The sequence below is a fragment of the Camelina sativa genome, chromosome 2 (assembly GCF_000633955.1).
Source record: "Camelina sativa cultivar DH55 chromosome 2, Cs, whole genome shotgun sequence".
Lineage (NCBI taxonomy): Eukaryota > Viridiplantae > Streptophyta > Magnoliopsida > Brassicales > Brassicaceae > Camelina > Camelina sativa.
This window is the reverse complement of record NC_025686.1, coordinates 28415760-28434426: the sequence shown is the minus strand read 5'-3', so window position 1 is coordinate 28434426 and position 18667 is coordinate 28415760. Positions and strand designations below refer to the sequence as shown.

Here is an 18667-nt window from a genome sequence, read left to right as displayed (position 1 = left end):
CACCACGTCGCAGTTTTTTTTATAACCAGAAAAAAATAAAATCAGAGCTAATAATAATATCGTAGATCAAACTCCCACGATCATTAAAAATTATGCGATTTTGCCATTTTAATTAATCAAGAAAGAGCTAAAATAATAGAGATTGTAAATTAACAAAAAAAATATATCCCACACATATTTTAAAATTAAGTACATTTAATTCTGTAAGGATAGTGATACTTCCAAGAAGACGACGACTCGATAAATCCCCAAGATTTGAGTTTCACACGTTCACGCTATTTGTTTGACAAATCTATCCCTGGTTCATATACCATTCACGAATACTGCCATTTTCTAATTCTGACGTGGCTTAATTTAATTGGACAAAAGCAGTATTAATCTACCCTTTTAAGTTGATTACTACTGTACTTATTATTGTAGAAGCAACAAGCAGTTGCAGATAAAACGCTACCACACACTTTAGTAGCAGCACCGATTGTGAGAATCGCCGGTTACCGGAAAACATGTCGGAGACGGAGAGAGAGCGACCATTATTACAAGCATCGGAAGAGAGAGCTTATGAAGAAACCGAGAAAGTTCTCATAGTAGGAATCGACGAAGAAGAAGACGCTGATTACAACGACGAACTCGGCGGCAACTCACCTAAATTCTCATGGAAGAAGCTATGGCTATTCACCGGACCTGGTTTTCTCATGAGCATAGCTTTCCTAGATCCAGGTAACCTCGAGAGTGATCTTCAAGCTGGAGCCATCGCTGGCTACTCTTTGATTTGGCTCTTGATGTGGGCTACCGCGATTGGGCTTCTGATTCAGCTTCTCTCTGCTCGGCTCGGTGTTGCCACGGGTCGTCATCTCGCGGAGCTTTGTCGTGAAGAGTATCCGACTTGGGCTAGGATGGTGCTTTGGATTATGGCTGAGATTGCTTTGATCGGTGCTGATATACAAGAAGTTATTGGTAGTGCTATTGCTATCAAGATCTTGTCTAATGGTTTTGTTCCTCTTTGGGCTGGTGTTGTTATCACTGCTCTTGATTGGTATATGCCCTAATTTTTTTGGAATTTTAGGGTTCTTTAATTTAGGGTTCTTGTTTGCTTTAACATGATGTGTTAGTATTGCAGTTTCATATTTCTGTTTCTGGAGAATTATGGAATAAGGAAACTAGAAGCTGTGTTTGCTATTTTGATAGCAACAATGGCGCTTGCTTTTGCTTGGATGTTTGGTCAGACTAAACCTAGTGGAACTGAACTTCTTGTTGGTTAGTTTAGTTACACTCTCGATTTAATCTTTTGTCTTGGATGTGGGGGAAAACAGAGAAATGGTAACTGTTTATGTTTTGTTAACAGGAGCATTGGTACCAAAGCTAAGTTCGAGGACTATCAAACAAGCTGTTGGAATTGTGGGATGTATTATCATGCCACACAATGTGTTCTTGCATTCAGCACTTGTTCAATCCAGAGAGGTTGATCCCAAGAAGAGGTTCCGGGTCAAAGAAGCTCTCAAGTACTACTCCATTGAATCAACTGGTGCTCTTGCTGTTTCCTTTATTATCAACGTCTTTGTGACCACGGTGTTTGCCAAATCGTTTTACGGGACAGACATAGCGGAGACCATCGGTCTAGCAAATGCAGGACAGTACTTGCAGGACAAATACGGTGGAGGGTTTTTCCCGATACTTTATATATGGGCGATAGGAGTCTTGGCTGCTGGTCAGAGTAGTACCATCACAGGTACTTACGCTGGACAGTTTATAATGGGAGGGTTCTTGAATCTCAAGATGAAGAAATGGGTTAGAGCTTTAATCACAAGAAGCTGTGCCATCATCCCAACAATGATCGTTGCACTTGTCTTCGATTCATCAGATTCATTGTTGGATGAGCTGAACGAATGGCTAAACGTGCTTCAATCTGTTCAGATCCCATTCGCGGTCATCCCTCTGCTTTGCTTGGTCTCCAATGAGCAAATCATGGGGAGTTTCAAAATCCAACCTCTAGTGCAAACAATCTCATGGATAGTAGCTGCTCTTGTGATAGCTATTAATGGGTATCTGATGGTGGATTTCTTCTCAGGAGCTGCGAGGAGTTTGGTTTTGCTAGTACCAGTGATCATGTTTGCGGTTGCGTATGTTTCGTTTGTGCTTTACCTTATCTCACGAGGCCTCACGTACACTCCTTGGCAACTAGTGGCTTCAAAGAAAGAAACACAGAGGGATGATGATGAGTAAAGTAAGTTTTTCATCGAAAGAATAAGAAAAGAGTGAGAGAGATGGCTCTTTTTAAACTGGAAACAAACAATAGAAAGTTTGGGTTTCTGTACGGTAACAATGTCATATGATGAATTTGTAATATAGTGTTTAATGTTTTTAGAGTATAGTTTTTGTGAAGAAGATATTGAAGACTCTCAAAATGTAGCTTTTCTTTGAATTTTGGCAATAAAAAATAAAACCATCATTGTTACTAGTACACTCAATTAATTATCAAGTAGAATTAGTGTAAAGATTATTGTTGGGATGCGTGATTTCAGTGTTTTAAAAGAAAACTTCACTGTTTAGTTCATATACTATGTATGAAGAAGAAAAGATACGAGATGTGTTAAAAAAGGTAACGTGAACACTGGTTTTGAAATTATTAGTCAAATAAGAAAAGGGGAAGAAGAAGAAGAAGAAGAAGAAGTAAAGGGAAACGCGTTCGCATTTAATTTGATGTTTAATAAAGGTCAAAACTATGTTTAGTCGTTTAGGGGAAATTTAACCACAATTTTATTGTATTCGTTTCTGGAAGCTAGTGAACGAACACTAGGATTTGACAAAACGTGTAAATTTAACATAAATGAACACACCGAAACTGGAGTAGCTTCTTCTCCTAACCAAAAAATTCCAAAGAAAAATGGAAAGTCAAAAATAAAATACTGAATTTAAAAATAACAAAGCGTACCTTCTATATACCTAACAAGGTTTGACGTAAAACACCGCTACTACAAGTCTTCTTTAACGAATTTATTATGACTAAAAATTATGATTATAAAACATCCCAATTATGGAGCGAATCGATGAGTGATTTGGTCTTCTTGCCGCGCGCTTCCACGGTTCTAATAATCTTCGTCCTCTCACGTTCCTTCCCGTAGAGAAAGAGCCGAAACTGCCACATCTGCAAGGTTTTATTCTTTCGCAGTCTTGACTCTTTACCTTTTGTTCTTGTTTCCATCTATCTCTCTGTTTTTAGCTTAATTTTTTTTTAAATTTCTCGGGTTAGAATTTTTTTTTATTTGCAGTTACTCTGTAGAGTTCGTCTAATTTAAAGTTTTCGAATTTGGATCAGTAATGAAGCTGGAAAAAAAAATTGATTTTTATTTTTGGGTTCGATTCAGAGTTGACTGAAAAGGGCAGTGGGTGGACTTAAAGCATCTGAATTTCTAAATATATTTTGAGTTATTTGCGGAATCGTTGCTTTGCTTCTATTTTGTATCTCTTGGTTTGTTTTCTTACTTTGGTGTGTTCTTGTGTCAGGATTTTCAATTTCTGAAACACTTTTATTCATTGATTCACGAGTTCATTTCATTACATGATGGTAAGTTTCTGTATGTCTTCAAATACCTTTTGTTCTTTCTTTGCTAATAGTATAAAAACTCATCTGGTTGTTGTTGTTTTTGGTGAGTGAAGGTACAAATGGATGTTTCTTGGTTAAGAGTTCTTCTAGATAACATCTCCTCTTATCTAAGTTTATCATCAATGGAAGGCTTACTACATTCAAACCCAGCTTATGAGTACTACACCAGGGGAGAAGATATATCTAAGCTTCTCATGCCTGTTCTTGAGAACCTCATTGACTCTGACGCGGCTCCTAGCGAATTGCTTAACAACGGGTTTGAAGAATTATCTCAATACTGTGATGAGCTTAGAGACCAGTTTCAGAGTTGGCAACCTCTTTCTACTAGAATCTTTTATGTAAGTAATTATTCAAACAAAGAATCTCCACACTCTTGACTGTTTCTGAGCTAACTCTTTTACTCATGTTTGTATGTTATTATCAGGTTCTTCGTATTGAATCACTCGCATCAAAGTTAAGAGAATCCAGTTTGGAAGTCTTCCAGCTGCTGAAACACTGCGAACAACATTTACCTGCTGACTTGCTTTCACCATCTTTTGAGGTAAACTCATCTGAATGTCAAAAGTTTGGTCTACCACTTCAAGAATCTGTGTAGGTTTTTTGGTTGATCAGGCTCATCTATGTTGTGTGACATTGTTTCATATTGCAGGAGTGTATAGAATTGGTGAAGTTAGTGGCAAGAGAGGAAATTTCGACTACTATTGATCAAGCTCTGAAAGATCAAAAGAAAGGTGTTGGACCTACTTTAGAGGTTATGCTAAAAATTGCCAAGTGTGTTGGTTTGAGATCCAACCAGGAGATTCTTATTGAAGGTGTGGTACTTTCAAATATGAAGGAGACTGCTGAGATCACCGACAACGACACCGAAGCTGAGTATTTAGACGGACTGATCTCCTTAACAACTCGAATGCATGACTACCTTACTGACATAAAGCATGCTCAGTTACGTTGTCCTGTACGTGTACCTTCTGACTTCCGTTGCTCTCTATCTCTTGAACTTATGACTGATCCAGTCATTGTGGCATCTGGTCAAACATACGAACGGGTTTATATACAGAAATGGATCGATATGGGACTCATGGTTTGTCCAAAGACAAAGCAGGCTTTATCTCATACCACTTTGACACCTAACGTCATTGTCAGGGCTTTTATTGCCAGTTGGTGTGAAACTCACAATATCTATCCTCCTGATCCATTGGTGTTGATTCAGTCAAGTCAGCCTTTTCCTCTTCTTGTTGAGTCAGGCTCTGGTGATGACTCGAGTGGTGGTACTGTGCTGGATGAGTCACTTAAGTCAGAGAGAGCTTCATCTTTAGATGCTGAGGAACTGCATCAGATCTTCAATAGGTCTGCTTCTGCGCCAGGCATTGTCTCTGACGTGTTTTCCAAAACCAGAAGAAGCAATAATGCTGCATCAGGGGCACTGACACGGAGTAATATTCCTTGGAAATTTCCAGAAGAGAGGCATTGGCGTCAACCTGGGATCATCTCTGCAACCATAAGAGAAACTGGAAGCAGTTCAAGTATTGATCCCGAGGTGAAGAAACTCATTGATGATCTCACGAGTTCTTCGTTAGAAACACAGAGAGAGGCCACAGCTCAAATCAGGATACTATCAAGAAACAGTACAGACAACCGCATTGTGATTGCGAGGTGTGGAGCAATCCCTTCTTTAGTCAGTCTGCTTCACTCCACGGATGAGAGAATCCAAACGGACGCAGTGACTTGCTTACTAAACTTATCCATCAACAACAACAACAAATCCCTCATAGCTGATAGTGGAGCTATCGAACCTCTCATTCACGTTTTGAAAACAGGATACCTAGAAGAAGCCAAATCTAACTCAGCAGCAACTCTGTTCAGCTTATCGGTTATCGAAGAGTACAAGACAGAGATAGGCAAAGCAGGAGCTATAGAGCCACTTGTTGATCTCTTGGCAAACGGAAGTCTCAGTGGGAAGAAAGATGCAGCCACGGCTTTGTTCAACCTCTCAATACACCACGAGAACAAAACGAAAGTAATAGAAGCTGGAGCAGTGAGATACTTGGTTGAACTGATGGATCCTGCATTTGGAATGGTGGAGAAAGCAGTGGTAGTGCTGTCGAATCTTGCCACGGTTAGAGAAGGAAAGATTGCGATTGGGGAAGAAGGAGGGATACCGGTATTGGTGGAAGTTGTGGAGTTAGGTTCAGCGAGAGGCAAAGAGAATGCAACCGCAGCACTTTTGCAGCTTTGTACGCATAGTCCAAAGTTCTGCAACAATGTGATAAGAGAAGGAGTGATTCCACCTCTTGTGGCTCTTACCAAATCAGGAACAGCTAGAGGCAAAGAGAAGGTTTACTTGTGATTCCACCTCTTTGTTTTCCCTCTTCTTGTTTAGTAATGTTCTAATATGATTGATTCTAGTAATAAATGTTATATGTTTTTGTTTCAGGCACAGAATCTTCTGAAGTATTTTAGAGCACAAAAAGCCAATCAGAGGAGAGACTGATCTAGGTTTACTGGCAGAGGTTGTTCTAACTTAAACACACATACATGATTACATATTGGTGCATTATTATCTATATAAATAGTATGAAACTGTGAATCTTTGTCCATTGTCAGTTCCTGTATTAAATAAAATAGACCAATATTCTTGTCTATATTATATTTTTGTGAACTCTAAAAAATATTTGTTTATTTTGTAAAAAGTATATATTTATATGGTACTATTTTATTTTTGTTTTCTCATTGAAGCAAATATTTCAAAATTAAATTAATGTAGTGGACTTTGAACCGAAGGACGGCCCCCCTCCCATTTGATAATGATAACAAGTTTTTCTTGTCAGCAATAAAAACATGTTATTAACGTTTAAATATTTTTAGGACAACATATCAAATGTATCTTTAATTTATTTAAGTTTTATAATAGAGTATATATGTTTTCGTTAGATATATTATATATATTAAATTATATATGTGTGGGGAACTAAAATATTGGTTTAAGTCTGATTACGTATATTGTTAATTGTTATTTGCAATGACTCACTGAATTGCTTAGTCGTTTATGCTCATAAGTGACATAAATAAGGCCATCGAGTTGATATTCAAACTATAATATATAATGAGAACCAAAAGAAAAACATTATATTATACGATATGATGGTGAGAATTTAACGTCCTAGATTAAAAAAAAAAAAACAACACATCATTACTTTAAATCATGCCAAGCACCACTCCTCATAAGAGACGAATCTATCATGAAAAAAAAAAAACAAAAAGAGAGTAAAAAAAAAAAGAAAATAGGTAAGGACAGCCATATGAATATGATATTTCACTTTCACATCATTCTCGATATATACTTTTTTAAAAATATGATGTTTCGCTTTCAACCATTATATGCATCAACTCGTAAAAAATATTTTAACTAGTGCTAACATTAACTATATGAATTTTGTACCGTTACAAACCGTATTAAATCATATTAAGATAAAAATTAAATCCTATTGCGAAACATAAATCATTAGAAAAAAAACTAAAAGTATATATAATTAACAATTAACACTAACATACAAAAAGAAAATCACGTACGTAATGATTATAACACAAACAAAAAAAAAATTATTAAAAAAAAAAAACAATATTTAAAAATACTTTTTTGAAAGAATTCACAAATTCAGACTAAGCTTCGTCTTCCATGATCGACGACGAAACCAACCTGTGACAATTCTTTTAACCAATCAAACGTTCTCTTCCTCGCCATCGCCGTTTTCTCCTCTTTCTTCGCCGTCTTCTTCTCATCAGCTTTGATTTTCACAGGCACCACCGTCATCGTCTCCGTCGCAGTCGTCGAACATTTACAATCGGAAAACAAAAAGCTTCTCCTCCGACTCCTAGATCTCGTCGTCGTCGTCGTCGTCTCTCCTGTTTTCTTCGAATTCGAGTTCGTGCTCGTACTACTACAGCTACTATTCCGACTCACTGACACTTTCCCGTTTGTTCGGAGCTCGATCTCCGGCGTACGGACGAGTCCTAACCTTAAAAAATCCCAAATCGAAGATGATTTAGGGTTTCTGATAGAGTTCACACGAGCCGTCATGCTCGACGATCTTCGAATCTGTGGCTGCGGACTCGGTTGACTGTAATCGATGAAATTGTTGTTGTTTTTGATTTTCCGGTCTGATTGAATAATTCCGGTTCGTCTATATTCAACCGATTCGGATCTCGTGATTAACCGGTTTGGTTCGAGCCCGGCGTCTAGACTGACGGAGTGACGTAACGGAAACGGAAGGATCCGTCCTTTGAAGAATAATTCGTCGGCTGTGCTCATCTCCGGAGCCGGTTCACAAGAATCCGACCCGGCTCGAAACGATGACCCGATTCCGAATTCGAATTCTTCGTCTTCTTCTTTGGTAATAGATCGTAACTCGCTGTTGTTCTCGTTCGGTGAATTCAGAGGCAAATCACATAGAGACAAAGCTTCTTCTTCTTCTTCTTCGTAGTCATCTTCTTGATTGAGATGATGAGAGATCAAAAGGGCTGTTTCATCATCATCTGTACAAGTCATCGCCATATTAATTCGAAGCTTCCGAGTTTCCAACGAAGAGACAGACAGAGAGAGAGAGAGGTAAAATTAAAGAAAGAAGTTTACACAAAGAGTGGAACAAAGAATTTGAATATTTAACGAAGACAAGAAGAGAAGTTTCTGTTGAAAAAGTCAAAAACGATTTGGACCTTCTTTTTTTTCTTTTTCTATCACTTAACCATATTATATAGTATAGTCTTTGATACATAATTGCATTGTATTTATAATTATATACTTGGAGCAAGACATAAGCAATCGAACGAAAAAAAAAGTTGGTAATTAACAACAACACACCGAAAGTTATTTTACTTTTTATTTATGGTTTTAGAAATTTTTAACCAAAAAAAGAAAAATCATGAGAAGTATGAGAGTCCCTAGTTTACTAGATTAGATAGATAGACACGGTTTTTTTCTTCTTTCCTTTTTACTTTTACTTTATTTTCCTCGATCAGTATCGTGACCATTTTTCTACAGTAAGTGACAGCATGGTCAATATAGTTCTTTACGTGAATAAACATTTTGTAATGAAAATTTTATTTGTTTTTGGCCTAATTTTGTTTGCTGAAATAATGCTTATCTGATTGTTTAAAACAAAACAAAAAATGGTCAACTTGCATTAGGACTATTTCAAAACCGTCCATTTTTTTGTGATTTTAAATTTTAGAACCTTGACTTTTTTTTGTTTGTCACAGTTTATTGTATAACAGTGCATTAAATATTAGTTTCATAGCCTGTTTAGTGTGTATATTTGCTATGTTTTTTTAAGGAAAAAGAAAGAACACACATGATAAAGCTGAGAAGTTGTAAGATATGGCAGCCTTTTCTTTTATTTCGACTTACTTTTTCGATATATGAAAAACATAAATTGTTGAATCATTTTTTGTTTGAAAAAATCAAAAAACCAACAAATGAAAACATAAGAATAGGTTATAAGGTTGGGTCTGTGGAGGAGTGGACCTAGACCACTATTCTTGGCACGCGATAGCTACACTTTACCCAGCACCATCACCATCATCTTCAACATGCATTACATTTTTTTTGCTTATCATCATTATTATCATTTGTTTTGGTGTTTTCTTCCTAATTATGAGCGTTTAGTTTTGTTTCTATATTTGTATGGATAATAAATTATGCATCATTTTCTCTATCTTTATAAAAGAGAAGAGACAGAAAGTTATGCGGGGAAATAGTTATAAGATCATTCTAATTGGAATTTAGCTAGAAATTAGGAGTTTTTGAATTCTTCTTCACACGCGTATTATTGGTCTACGATTGTTTCCCTAAGTTGTAGAAGCATTAAGACTTTGACTACAACAATAATTACTAACGAATAAATCAAATGAAAAGGAGTCTTTGCATATTCAAAGTATAAGTTGTAGATATTTCATGTGTCAAATTAATTCTAGAAGGATTTAAGCTAATAATAGTCGTGAAAAAAGAAGAGGAAAAAAAAACTTTACACCTATAGTCAAGACAATGTTTTCTTATATATACGATAAAAAAGGGAGAATGGATTTGAAATCATATGATACGTCTTGGTCGAATTGTATAATTCATAAAAGTAGTTTTTGACTTAAAGCACTATATAGAAAAGAAGAAAAAACATAAATAGTTGAAACTTGCGGTGTGCAAATCACAACAATATGTGTTTGTCAACTTTTGATTTATTTAGATGATGGCCACTATTGTTCATTGCTTGTGACTCATGCGTGGCTTTGTTCCATTGTTTTGTTTTTGTATGATTAAAGGGCCGCAAGAAACGACGTATTATATTGTCGTTTATACTTTTTCTTTACGTTTTTAATTCATATTTTTTCAAATCTTAATAAGTGATCATATTCCTATCACTTCCTGTGAATCTGCATTGGAACGTAAAGGATATAGTAGGATACCTTTAACACACTTTTGGTTTTGTTTTTTGTTACTTTTGGTTTGGTGTCTAATTTTCTAAAATATATTGAAAATACCGAACTTTCCATATACACATTGTACGTGTTTAAACGAATGCCCATATGTATGTACTGTGTATTTAATTTTCGCATGTGGATATCGTTAATCGTGTAATGCCTAATATTTGGCTTCAAAATCTTAAAAATGTTTAGAATCATGCAACGTGAACCAACATTGGCCACGGAAGGCATGATACGAAATAGACTTGTGGAGTGTGTAGCCACTTACTTATCAGATAATGCATTTACTAAACGACACACGAATACAGGAAACAACGACTCCACCACAAACGCTTGGGAATAATAAGGTTTTCATTCAAACCAATAATGGGCCAAACATTTTAAAGCCCATTCAGTTACACCGTCCTAATTAAGCCCATTCAGTAATACCGTCCTCATAAACCCATTAATTCACCGACGCCGAAGCCTAATCATGTTTTGTTTTCTGTTTGATGGGTAACAAAAAAGAGGTTTTCTCACCGACAAATCTAATCATTGATAATCAATGCATATGCCTATGGAGGCTGTGGTATCAATTTCATAATTTCAGAAACTCTAATTAAGAAGTAGTATCTCTCAGTAGATACATTTGGCTAAAGTCTAATCAACAGAAAAATTACCTAATGACATGATGGTAAATGGTGAATTATCAATTATCAAATATTCTTGACTTTTGTTGGTCATTTCTTTTTCCAGCTACCGTCGTGGCCGGAGAATATATTTCTTTTTAAAAATTAGAAAGATAAAAAAAAACAGCGAGACATCCACAAAAACAAACTAAACAAGCCTTAACAAACTGCATGCCGTTTTTTTTTTTGCTAAACAGAGCTTCTTATATAAAACGACATTACAATAAGAGCCCTTTCCATTTTTTTTTTCTCATAATTAAAAAGTTTTACGACTATGTCCAGCTAATCGCCACGGGGCTTCCAACCACGTGTTTCCCATCTGACCATTCAATAGTCCCAAAGCTGTTAGATCCAGACGCTTTTGATGAGTCTACAGTAAACGTTACCGTATACGATTGCTTCTCGTTAGCTGCCTTGAAATTCAAAACCGCCGGTTCAACCGAAATCTTGACTGCTGTCGTCTCGGATGTTAATTTAACCGAGTAAGTCCCCGCTCCTCCCACGCTCGTTACAGTGCGCGTGTACTTGTACGCTCCAGCTTCCTCAACGTTAACGGCGAACGACGGGTAGTTCAAATCAGCGACGGAGTACGATTTACTGGGATCGCAAGTGTAGTTACGTCTCGAGACACTTCTGATTTGCGACGATGTGTAGTTCAACGCGCAGAGGAAGCCTAAGTAATCCTCAGTCGTTAGATCGTAGATGAGTCCTGGATTAGTGGCGGTTGCTGGTGACACGTGCCCTGCACCGTGTTCGAACGGCGTCGAAGGCTTACCCGTAGCGATGTCGAGTAAAGGTTTACCGTCTTTGTAGGTTTTGTAAGCGGTGGTCATAAGAGCAGATCTAATCGCCGCGGGACTCCACTCGGGATGCACCGCCTTGAGAAGCGCCGCTAAACCACTCACGTGAGGGCAAGACATTGACGTTCCGGAGATGATGTTGAACTCAACGCGGCGAGAATCGGAAGCGAGTCCGGTTGGTCCAGCAGCTCCGGTCCACGCAGCGAGGATGTTGACTCCGGGAGCGATCAGATCCGGTTTAAGAATATTCGGCGTAATCGAATTAGGTCCTCTCGAGCTAAACGCCGCAACAACCGGTGATGGTTTAACACCGACGACGGTTCCCAAGATTGAAATCGTAGCGGTTGGATGAGGATCGGTAGTTACGTAATGTCGGATAAGATCACCGGCTTTTTCACCAACGGTTGTCGCTGGTAACAAATGAGCATCAGCAACAAGCTCTTCACCATTCGCCGCCGTGTTAGCCAGAATCATCCCAACTCCACCAGCTGCTTTCACCACATCTCCTTTTTGAACTCTAGCATTAATTCCTCTATCACACATCACAATCTTCCCTTTAACTTTCTCCGGAATCAAAGTTCCGGTCATACATAGATTACCATTAGTAGCATTACTAGCATTCCCAGCGTAAATAAACGGAAGCAATTTATCAGGTAGAGCTTCTCCTTTAAACAATGAGACTCCGGTGAAGTTTTTCCCGTTACCGAGAATCGCAAGCGCCGGGAAATCACGATCTAAAGTACCAGCACCAACAGTTGTAATCCATGGAGCTACGTTTGATAAACTAAAGCTACTAGGACCAGCATTACCAGCTGAGCAAGATACTAAGATTCCTCTTTCCATGGCGGCGAAAGCTCCGATGGCAACACCGTCTCTATAATACTCAGAGGTACCACCACCCAGAGACATAGACAGAACGTTGACATTATCTGCGATGGCTTTATCGATTGCAGCTAAGATATCTGAGCTGAAACAACCGCCGAGCCAACAGACTTTGTAAACGGCGACACGAGCGTGTGGAGCCATACCACGAGCTGTTCCTGAAGCGTAACCTAATAAGCTAGCTCCTTCGACGACGGATCCAGCGGCGGTTGATGAGGTGTGAGTTCCGTGTCCGTCGTCGTCTCTAGGAGATCTAGATTCTTTAGATTCGTCGATTGGTCCCATGGTTGATTCGTAGCCGCGAGCGAAGAATCTAGCTCCGATTAGTTTACGGTTACAGTGAGAAGCGGTGAAGTTGGTTCCGGTCTCGCATCCGCCTTTCCAGGTCGACGGAACCGGACCGAATCCTTCGTCGGAGTAGCTTTTACTCTCCGGCCAAACTCCGGTATCGAGAACACCAACGACGACGTCGGTAGATGCGCCGGTTTGAGGGAACAGATCTGCGTTGTGATCATCGAGGCCGAGGAAGAGAGGAGTACGAGTGGTGTGAAGCTCGTAACGGTGCTCAGGTAAAACAGAGAGAACACCAGGTTGAGCCATGAGGGAGTCGGCTTCGTCTTGAGTGAGACGAGTGGCGAATCCATGAATGGCGTTCTCGTAGGTGTAGAGGAGCTCGGCGGAGTCGGAGATAGATCTGAGAGATGAATCGTACCAGTTTGAGTGGAGGTCGAAGGAGGACGGCATCTGAGATTGAGCCATGTGAACGATGTAAGTTCCATGTTCGCTGGATGAGGAGGACACGTGGCGTAATCCTAGACAGAGGATGAGAAAGAAAGCAGTGGTGGAGGAAGAGAGGAACGACGACATGATTGAGATGGTGTGTGTTGTGTGTGTCTCTCTCTCTGAATCGAAGAAGAAGAAGATGAGAGAGGGGTTTAAATACAGTGGTAGAAGAAGAGAGAAGATGAAAATGATGCGTACCAAGTGTTGTGTCCACTCTTCTTCTTTTTGACAGTGATGACTATTCTTTGTTTTTTTTTTTTTTTTTTAATATACTCTTTTGTGTTCACATAAGTGGTACTTATGTTCATATACGGATACGGTATTGTTATTCGTATATTATTGTCTCGAGAGGCTCATTGCTTTATCGTCTCGAGATACTGATTATTCTTTTTTTATTAGTTATCGAATTTTTTTTGCTGTGATTTGTTTGTATAAAGATGGTAGTATTATTATGTAGGTTCGATAGAATCACGATGACATGTGGTTCAGAATACCATTATGATGTTGGTTTGACGTTTGAAACCCATTATGAATAGTCGACTATATACGGTATAGCCTTTTTAAAAAATCGTCGTATTTATTACTCCAATAGATTGGTATTTTGTACTGTATTTGTTTGTCCTCTCTTGTCCAAGGTAACTATCTTTAATCATGCTTTTTTTTTTCTTATCTTCAAGTCATTTTTGAGTTAATAGGAGTATGTTTTTTTTTTTTTTTTTTTTTTTTTTTTTTTTTTTTTTTTTTTTTTTTTTTTTTNTACGTACGGTTTGTATTAATGCGTTACGAAATGGAGATAATCGACCATGTAACAAGGAGTTGGGAATGACTTGGTGAAGTGCCTCATGACTCACCAAGGCATGATTACGTAAATGCGAACTTTGTAGGTCTACTAACCAATAAAACCAAAACAATTCATCTCTTTTGTGCGTTTATAATTCCTAAAATTTATTACAGATAAAGATAATAGTTATGAAAGTATACGATATGGATCGAATGACCCACTCAAAAAAAGTAAAAAAAAAAAGTCTCGTTTTTGGTTTTAATGTTGAGCTTTCATATCAACAAAAGTAGTTACAACCTACTAATATACCCAATATCAGTGGGTACATTATATTCCGGTTGAAGTAAAATATACTATTATATACTCCATATTGAGGTGAAACGTAATATGTTTTTGTTTTGAAGAAAAGATAACATAGGATTCACTGATTGAGCCATGCAAAATTCATTAAACGTAATTTATTTTGGTATTAAAGAGATACAAATATAACCGAAGATGGAAGTGAGAACACACATAATACTAAGATTTGGATCTAAGCACAGCTTTTTTGGATTACGGCCCACGTGTCATAACATGCCATTCCTCCAGATGACCAGATCTCTCTTCCCATCCTTTACTTTCCTCTAAAAGAAATCGAACCAGATCTCTCTCTCTTATCTCTGCAAACTCCAAAGTCCAAACTCCTCCAAACCATCCACAACCGTTCGTTATATTCAAAGAAGAGATCTGACATTTTATTCTTCTCAGTTTCCCATTCCAAAAAAAGATGTGCAGAAGAAGCTCGATGTTACGTTACACACTAGGATTATGAAACTTTTCCTCTAAACGACATTCATATTAATTACATGGGAACTACCCTACTGCAGAAACAAGAGAACAACAGTATACGTTTTCAGAGTAAATCCAAAACATTTGTAGTAACTTCCCTATATTTCGCGATTAGTTGACTGAGGTTCAATCATTCATTGGTTCAATTATGACAGTTAGGACAGCTGAGTCGCAACAAGTAGATATTAATTCGCGACATGTGACCTTAACCTAAACTAATTAATTACTAGTATTATACTTTTATTCAAATCCTTTGAATATCAACTAAACTATACACTAATCTTTTTTTTTTCCCAACGACCACATCATACGAATTTCCTGCCTAATACAGCTTACACTAATTATTTAATTTGATAACATCTGCAGAAACAAGAAATATAATAAACCGACGAGTTGTTTAACGTCCGGTGTTGTACGGTACGGTAAGTGTCGATTCCGGTTAACAACGGTATAATAAGATACCCCTACAAATTCGATGTATACATCCATACATAGAAGTCTGAGTCAACATTTTTGTCTTACCTCGAATTACGTTTTTTTATGCAAGAATCTAGGTTCTCGTGATTCTCTTCTGTTTGTATGTATGTACACAGTACACAACACTATCAAAATTTGCATGTCCGCATTATACATCAAAAGATGTCTTAATGTACACACTTTAATTTTGTTTCTTAGTAACATCTATGTACACACTTTATTTTAAAGTAGTGTTTTATGTAAATTACCTTTACATACAAGTCTATGTGACGGTCCCCGTGGCGTCCATAAGTCCATTAAATGCTTCAACTATTTCTTACTCAGCAAGTTGTCGTCGTCGGAATTTTAATGGTTAACATTAATGTCGTGATTGTGCAGGTTTCACCCGTTACATTTTCGTTCACTTACCATCGTCAATTTTATACTTTTATGCCACACATGAAGAGAAAAACACTATAGATTACATTAATGTTTGACTCACGCAACGCAATAACGTCCACTGATATTACGTATGAGAATGTGTAGAACAAACTTATTTCCGTATAACATATTAACATGAATTAACGTGTCTTTCTTTACATCAGACCTAACATAGTTAGTTAACCTTACAGTCCATTACAGAGTGATACGTTTTCTTATAGTTTTGTTCATAAACGAAAAGAATACAAATAAGATAAAGAGTAACAACAGCAGAAGCTGGCAGGTTGGTCCATTTTATTGGACTCTTACTGATAATGTCACGATAACGAGTATTTGACTATTTGTTTTTTTCTTCTTTGAAATTTAAAGTATACTATATCTGAGTTAATTTAATTGGACCACACTTTTTCTTGTTTTGGAAATTGAACTGTGTGCCTACCAAAAATTTTATTCTTGGAACATCTTTTCCTTTTCTTTTGAAGTTTTTAATTATTTAACAACTCACGCAACCTATCAAAAGAGTAATAACTCTTCTGCTTTTTGCCTTTCAACTGTTAAAGTTAATGGGCCGTTTATGGGAGACCTAACATCATTAATATGGGCCTTTAGAAGGCATTGACATGACCATGTGGTACAACGAACCGACGAATGCATAATAATCTGTATGGATAAACTATTTGGTGATGATGAGGCTTTAAGGCTTATTAAAGCCATTTTAGTCAAAACTTACGTAGAGCTTGTGTGTTGTGTTGTTTATTCTATTTTGACAACTATTTATTAACGAGATCTTCCCATTTGCAGTATTGACCACCGGCTAATGCACGGTAGTAACGGTCTCTGCAATAGACAGGTCTTCCATCAGCAGCCTCAGCCGCGGCCGCTGCCAGATCATCGTCGGTCACAACATCTACAGGTAACCGAAGCAACTGTTCTTTCCTGCGATTTTGTATTGCCTAAAGAGGTGAGTTTGCTATTTCTTATAATAAGCCATAAATTTCTTTGATCAGTCTCTCCTTACCTCATACTGAACTTATTGTTAGTTCTTGAAATGGAGACTTCTGGTTGGTTTTCTTTGGCTCCCAGGGTGGTTTTAAAGAAATCCTCGACTGGTGTTGCGAATACGAATAGTACGAATGCTGACACGAGTAAAGCTCCTGTTCCGACTAATGTTTGTTTCAGCATCTTGATTACTGGTTTCACCTGAAAATCACAAACTCTGCTGATTTTTGTTTTTGCAACATTGACTAAGAAACATTGTTTGTGTATTGTGTTACCTTGTAAGAGCCTAACAACCTGTCGCGAGCCAACACCTGAGAACACAAATTCAAAGTCACAGTGATTCATCAGTTGCGTAGTTCTTAAATTATGCAGGTAGTGTTAATCTCATATACATATGCATAGAGTTGGCAGTGCATAGATCCATCTACAAGCTTTTGCCAATGTTTTGGAATAGATTTTGCTTTGACACTTAATACTAACTACTGAGGAATATCCACAAAAAAAACTAATTTATGGAGAACTATAAAAATCAGAGGTTTTCAAATTAAGCTACAACAAAACTATTACAACTATGCCAAAATGTAGATTAGTAGAAAAAGAAAGGACTTTAAGTAGCTACTACTAACCTCTGGTGGTTTGACCCACATTTGTCCATCATACCACCCACTCTCTTCATACGGTATAACTGCTGAAAGTAGTCTATCTCCAACGTAGCTCCATCCCTAAGAAATATACCCAAAAGTCATAAACAAATCAAACCAATCAAGCTTTCACAAGTAAAATACTTCTTTGAAAAGAAGAAGCAGAGCAAGTTCAATACCAGGTAAATTCTCAAGACAATCAATGAAACCAGGAATAACGTTCCAGTCCCAGCAGCTAGAGCAAATCTTAAAGGCTCCTGCAACATAAAAGAATATATAATATAATCTGTATGTACTAAAACAAGGCAGGCTCTGTTTCAAAAAGCTCACTCTGGAAGGATTAAAGCTAGCAGCTGCAATAGGAACTCCAAGAACAGTGAAAGTGACCAACCAAAGACCACCGAGACGAATAAAGAACTCTCTTGGACCCAATTCTCCCCATGAATATAACATTCCTTCCTTTAATGACGAATACTCATTCACCTACACACACCAAAACACACAGGTATTAAATTTTACACACTCAAAATCTCATCATTACTTTAGAATCAGACAAAACAAAAAAAAACAAAAAAGTGATTTACTTACGGGTCTTTGGTCTGAAGGAACTTCAATCTCGGAACTGGGATCCCAGCTTTGTCCAGAGAAACTCATACTTCCACCTCCATTATTACCTTTGTCTTCCACTGCTTTCACTGTAACACTTAGAAGAAGCTGCTGCTTCTTGCCATCGTCGCCGATTCCGCCATATTTGACGATTGAAGAAGAATCATAGTAACTCCCGAGCTTACTACTGTTGCTACAGACTCGGTGGGGTTTCTTGGGAATCAGAGGGTAACTAGCGATTAACCTGAGCATTGTGCTCTCTATCTGATTCTCTATTCCTGAGAGAGTACGAGTACCGTTGTTTGATTGAAGATTAAAGGTAAGTGGAGCAGAGCACCTGAACCACCGCAAATAACACAGAGCCAGAAATAATAATTAATCAGTTTTTTAGTTTCAGTTTCTTCTGAGACTTGTGGCGTCTCCCTCTCGCCACGTGGCACATGCTCCCTTGCACGCATCCTCTCGTGTTTCCACGTGACGTGCCTCTACCTCTTTCTCAGTGCTCTAATAATTATCTGGGCCACTCAGGCCCAATTTACTTAAGCGTCTTCTAAAACAAGGACCCCAAAACCTCATATTGCAAAAACGTATATTATCATATCATACTTTTGATTTGAGTGTCTTTGTTGTAGATGTATTTTCTTTTTAATAATCATATATATAAAAAATAGAGTTTCGGTTGAAAAAAAAAAAAAAAAAAAAAAAAA

The 18667-nt window shown here is 37.6% G+C and overlaps 5 protein-coding genes across 6 annotated transcripts; 2 read left to right on the top strand and 3 right to left on the bottom strand.

Annotated features, from left to right (window-relative positions):
• On the top strand, positions 410–2455 carry LOC104744801 (metal transporter Nramp4-like). The gene is made up of 3 exons (XM_010465909.2): positions 410–1033; positions 1118–1254; positions 1343–2455. Exons 1-3 carry the CDS (start codon positions 504–506, stop codon positions 2218–2220), a joined length of 1545 nt encoding a protein of 514 aa, XP_010464211.1. The 5' UTR covers positions 410–503; the 3' UTR covers positions 2221–2455.
• On the top strand, positions 2919–6264 carry LOC104744786 (U-box domain-containing protein 2). 2 transcript variants are annotated; one of them, XM_010465891.2, is made up of 6 exons: positions 2920–3149; positions 3502–3562; positions 3655–3939; positions 4026–4142; positions 4251–5936; positions 6036–6264. In XM_010465891.2, exons 2-6 carry the CDS (start codon positions 3557–3559, stop codon positions 6090–6092), a joined length of 2151 nt encoding a protein of 716 aa, XP_010464193.1. In that variant the 5' UTR covers positions 2920–3149; positions 3502–3556; the 3' UTR covers positions 6093–6264. The 2 variants fall into 2 exon arrangements, with proteins under 2 accessions (XP_010464200.1, XP_010464193.1); XM_010465898.2 differs by lacking the exon at positions 3502–3562 and having other exon boundaries at positions 2919–3149.
• Positions 7171–8379, bottom strand: LOC104744776. Its single transcript, XM_010465880.2, has one exon. The coding sequence runs from the start codon at positions 8151–8153 to the stop codon at positions 7257–7259; it is 897 nt and encodes a 298-aa protein (XP_010464182.1). The 5' UTR covers positions 8154–8379; the 3' UTR covers positions 7171–7256.
• On the bottom strand, positions 10878–13372 carry LOC104744765 (subtilisin-like protease SBT1.7). The gene has a single exon (XM_010465869.2). It carries the CDS (start codon positions 13290–13292, stop codon positions 11016–11018), a length of 2277 nt encoding a protein of 758 aa, XP_010464171.1. The 5' UTR covers positions 13293–13372; the 3' UTR covers positions 10878–11015.
• On the bottom strand, positions 16344–18331 carry LOC104744755. Its single transcript, XM_010465858.2, has 7 exons — positions 17943–18331; positions 17685–17837; positions 17534–17611; positions 17340–17435; positions 16989–17024; positions 16733–16914; positions 16344–16650 (listed from the first exon to the last, which is right to left on the bottom strand). The coding sequence occupies exons 1-7, from the start codon at positions 18210–18212 to the stop codon at positions 16485–16487; spliced, it is 981 nt and encodes a 326-aa protein (XP_010464160.1). The 5' UTR covers positions 18213–18331; the 3' UTR covers positions 16344–16484.

Excerpts from the sequence above, each read along its gene's own strand:
- LOC104744755 (XM_010465858.2), bottom strand. The coding sequence starts at position 18,212 with ATGCTCAGGTTAATCGCTAGTTACCCTCTGATTCCCAAGAAACCCCAC. Across the intron at positions 17,436-17,533 it reads TTGTCTTGAGAATTTACCTG|GGATGGAGCTACGTTGGAGA; the intron begins GTATTGAACTTG and ends TATATTTCTTAG. Across the intron at positions 16,651-16,732 it reads AACAATAAGTTCAGTATGAG|GAAAGAACAGTTGCTTCGGT; the intron begins GTAAGGAGAGAC and ends ACAAAATCGCAG.
- LOC104744801 (XM_010465909.2), top strand. The coding sequence starts at position 504 with ATGTCGGAGACGGAGAGAGAGCGACCATTATTACAAGCATCGGAAGAG. Across the intron at positions 1,034-1,117 it reads GTTATCACTGCTCTTGATTG|TTTCATATTTCTGTTTCTGG; the intron begins GTATATGCCCTA and ends TTAGTATTGCAG. Across the intron at positions 1,255-1,342 it reads TGGAACTGAACTTCTTGTTG|GAGCATTGGTACCAAAGCTA; the intron begins GTTAGTTTAGTT and ends TTTTGTTAACAG.
- LOC104744765 (XM_010465869.2), bottom strand. The coding sequence starts at position 13,292 with ATGTCGTCGTTCCTCTCTTCCTCCACCACTGCTTTCTTTCTCATCCTC.
- LOC104744786 (XM_010465891.2), top strand. Across the intron at positions 3,940-4,025 it reads TTTCTACTAGAATCTTTTAT|GTTCTTCGTATTGAATCACT; the intron begins GTAAGTAATTAT and ends TGTTATTATCAG. Across the intron at positions 5,937-6,035 it reads CAGCTAGAGGCAAAGAGAAG|GCACAGAATCTTCTGAAGTA; the intron begins GTTTACTTGTGA and ends TTTTTGTTTCAG.
- LOC104744776 (XM_010465880.2), bottom strand. The coding sequence starts at position 8,153 with ATGGCGATGACTTGTACAGATGATGATGAAACAGCCCTTTTGATCTCT.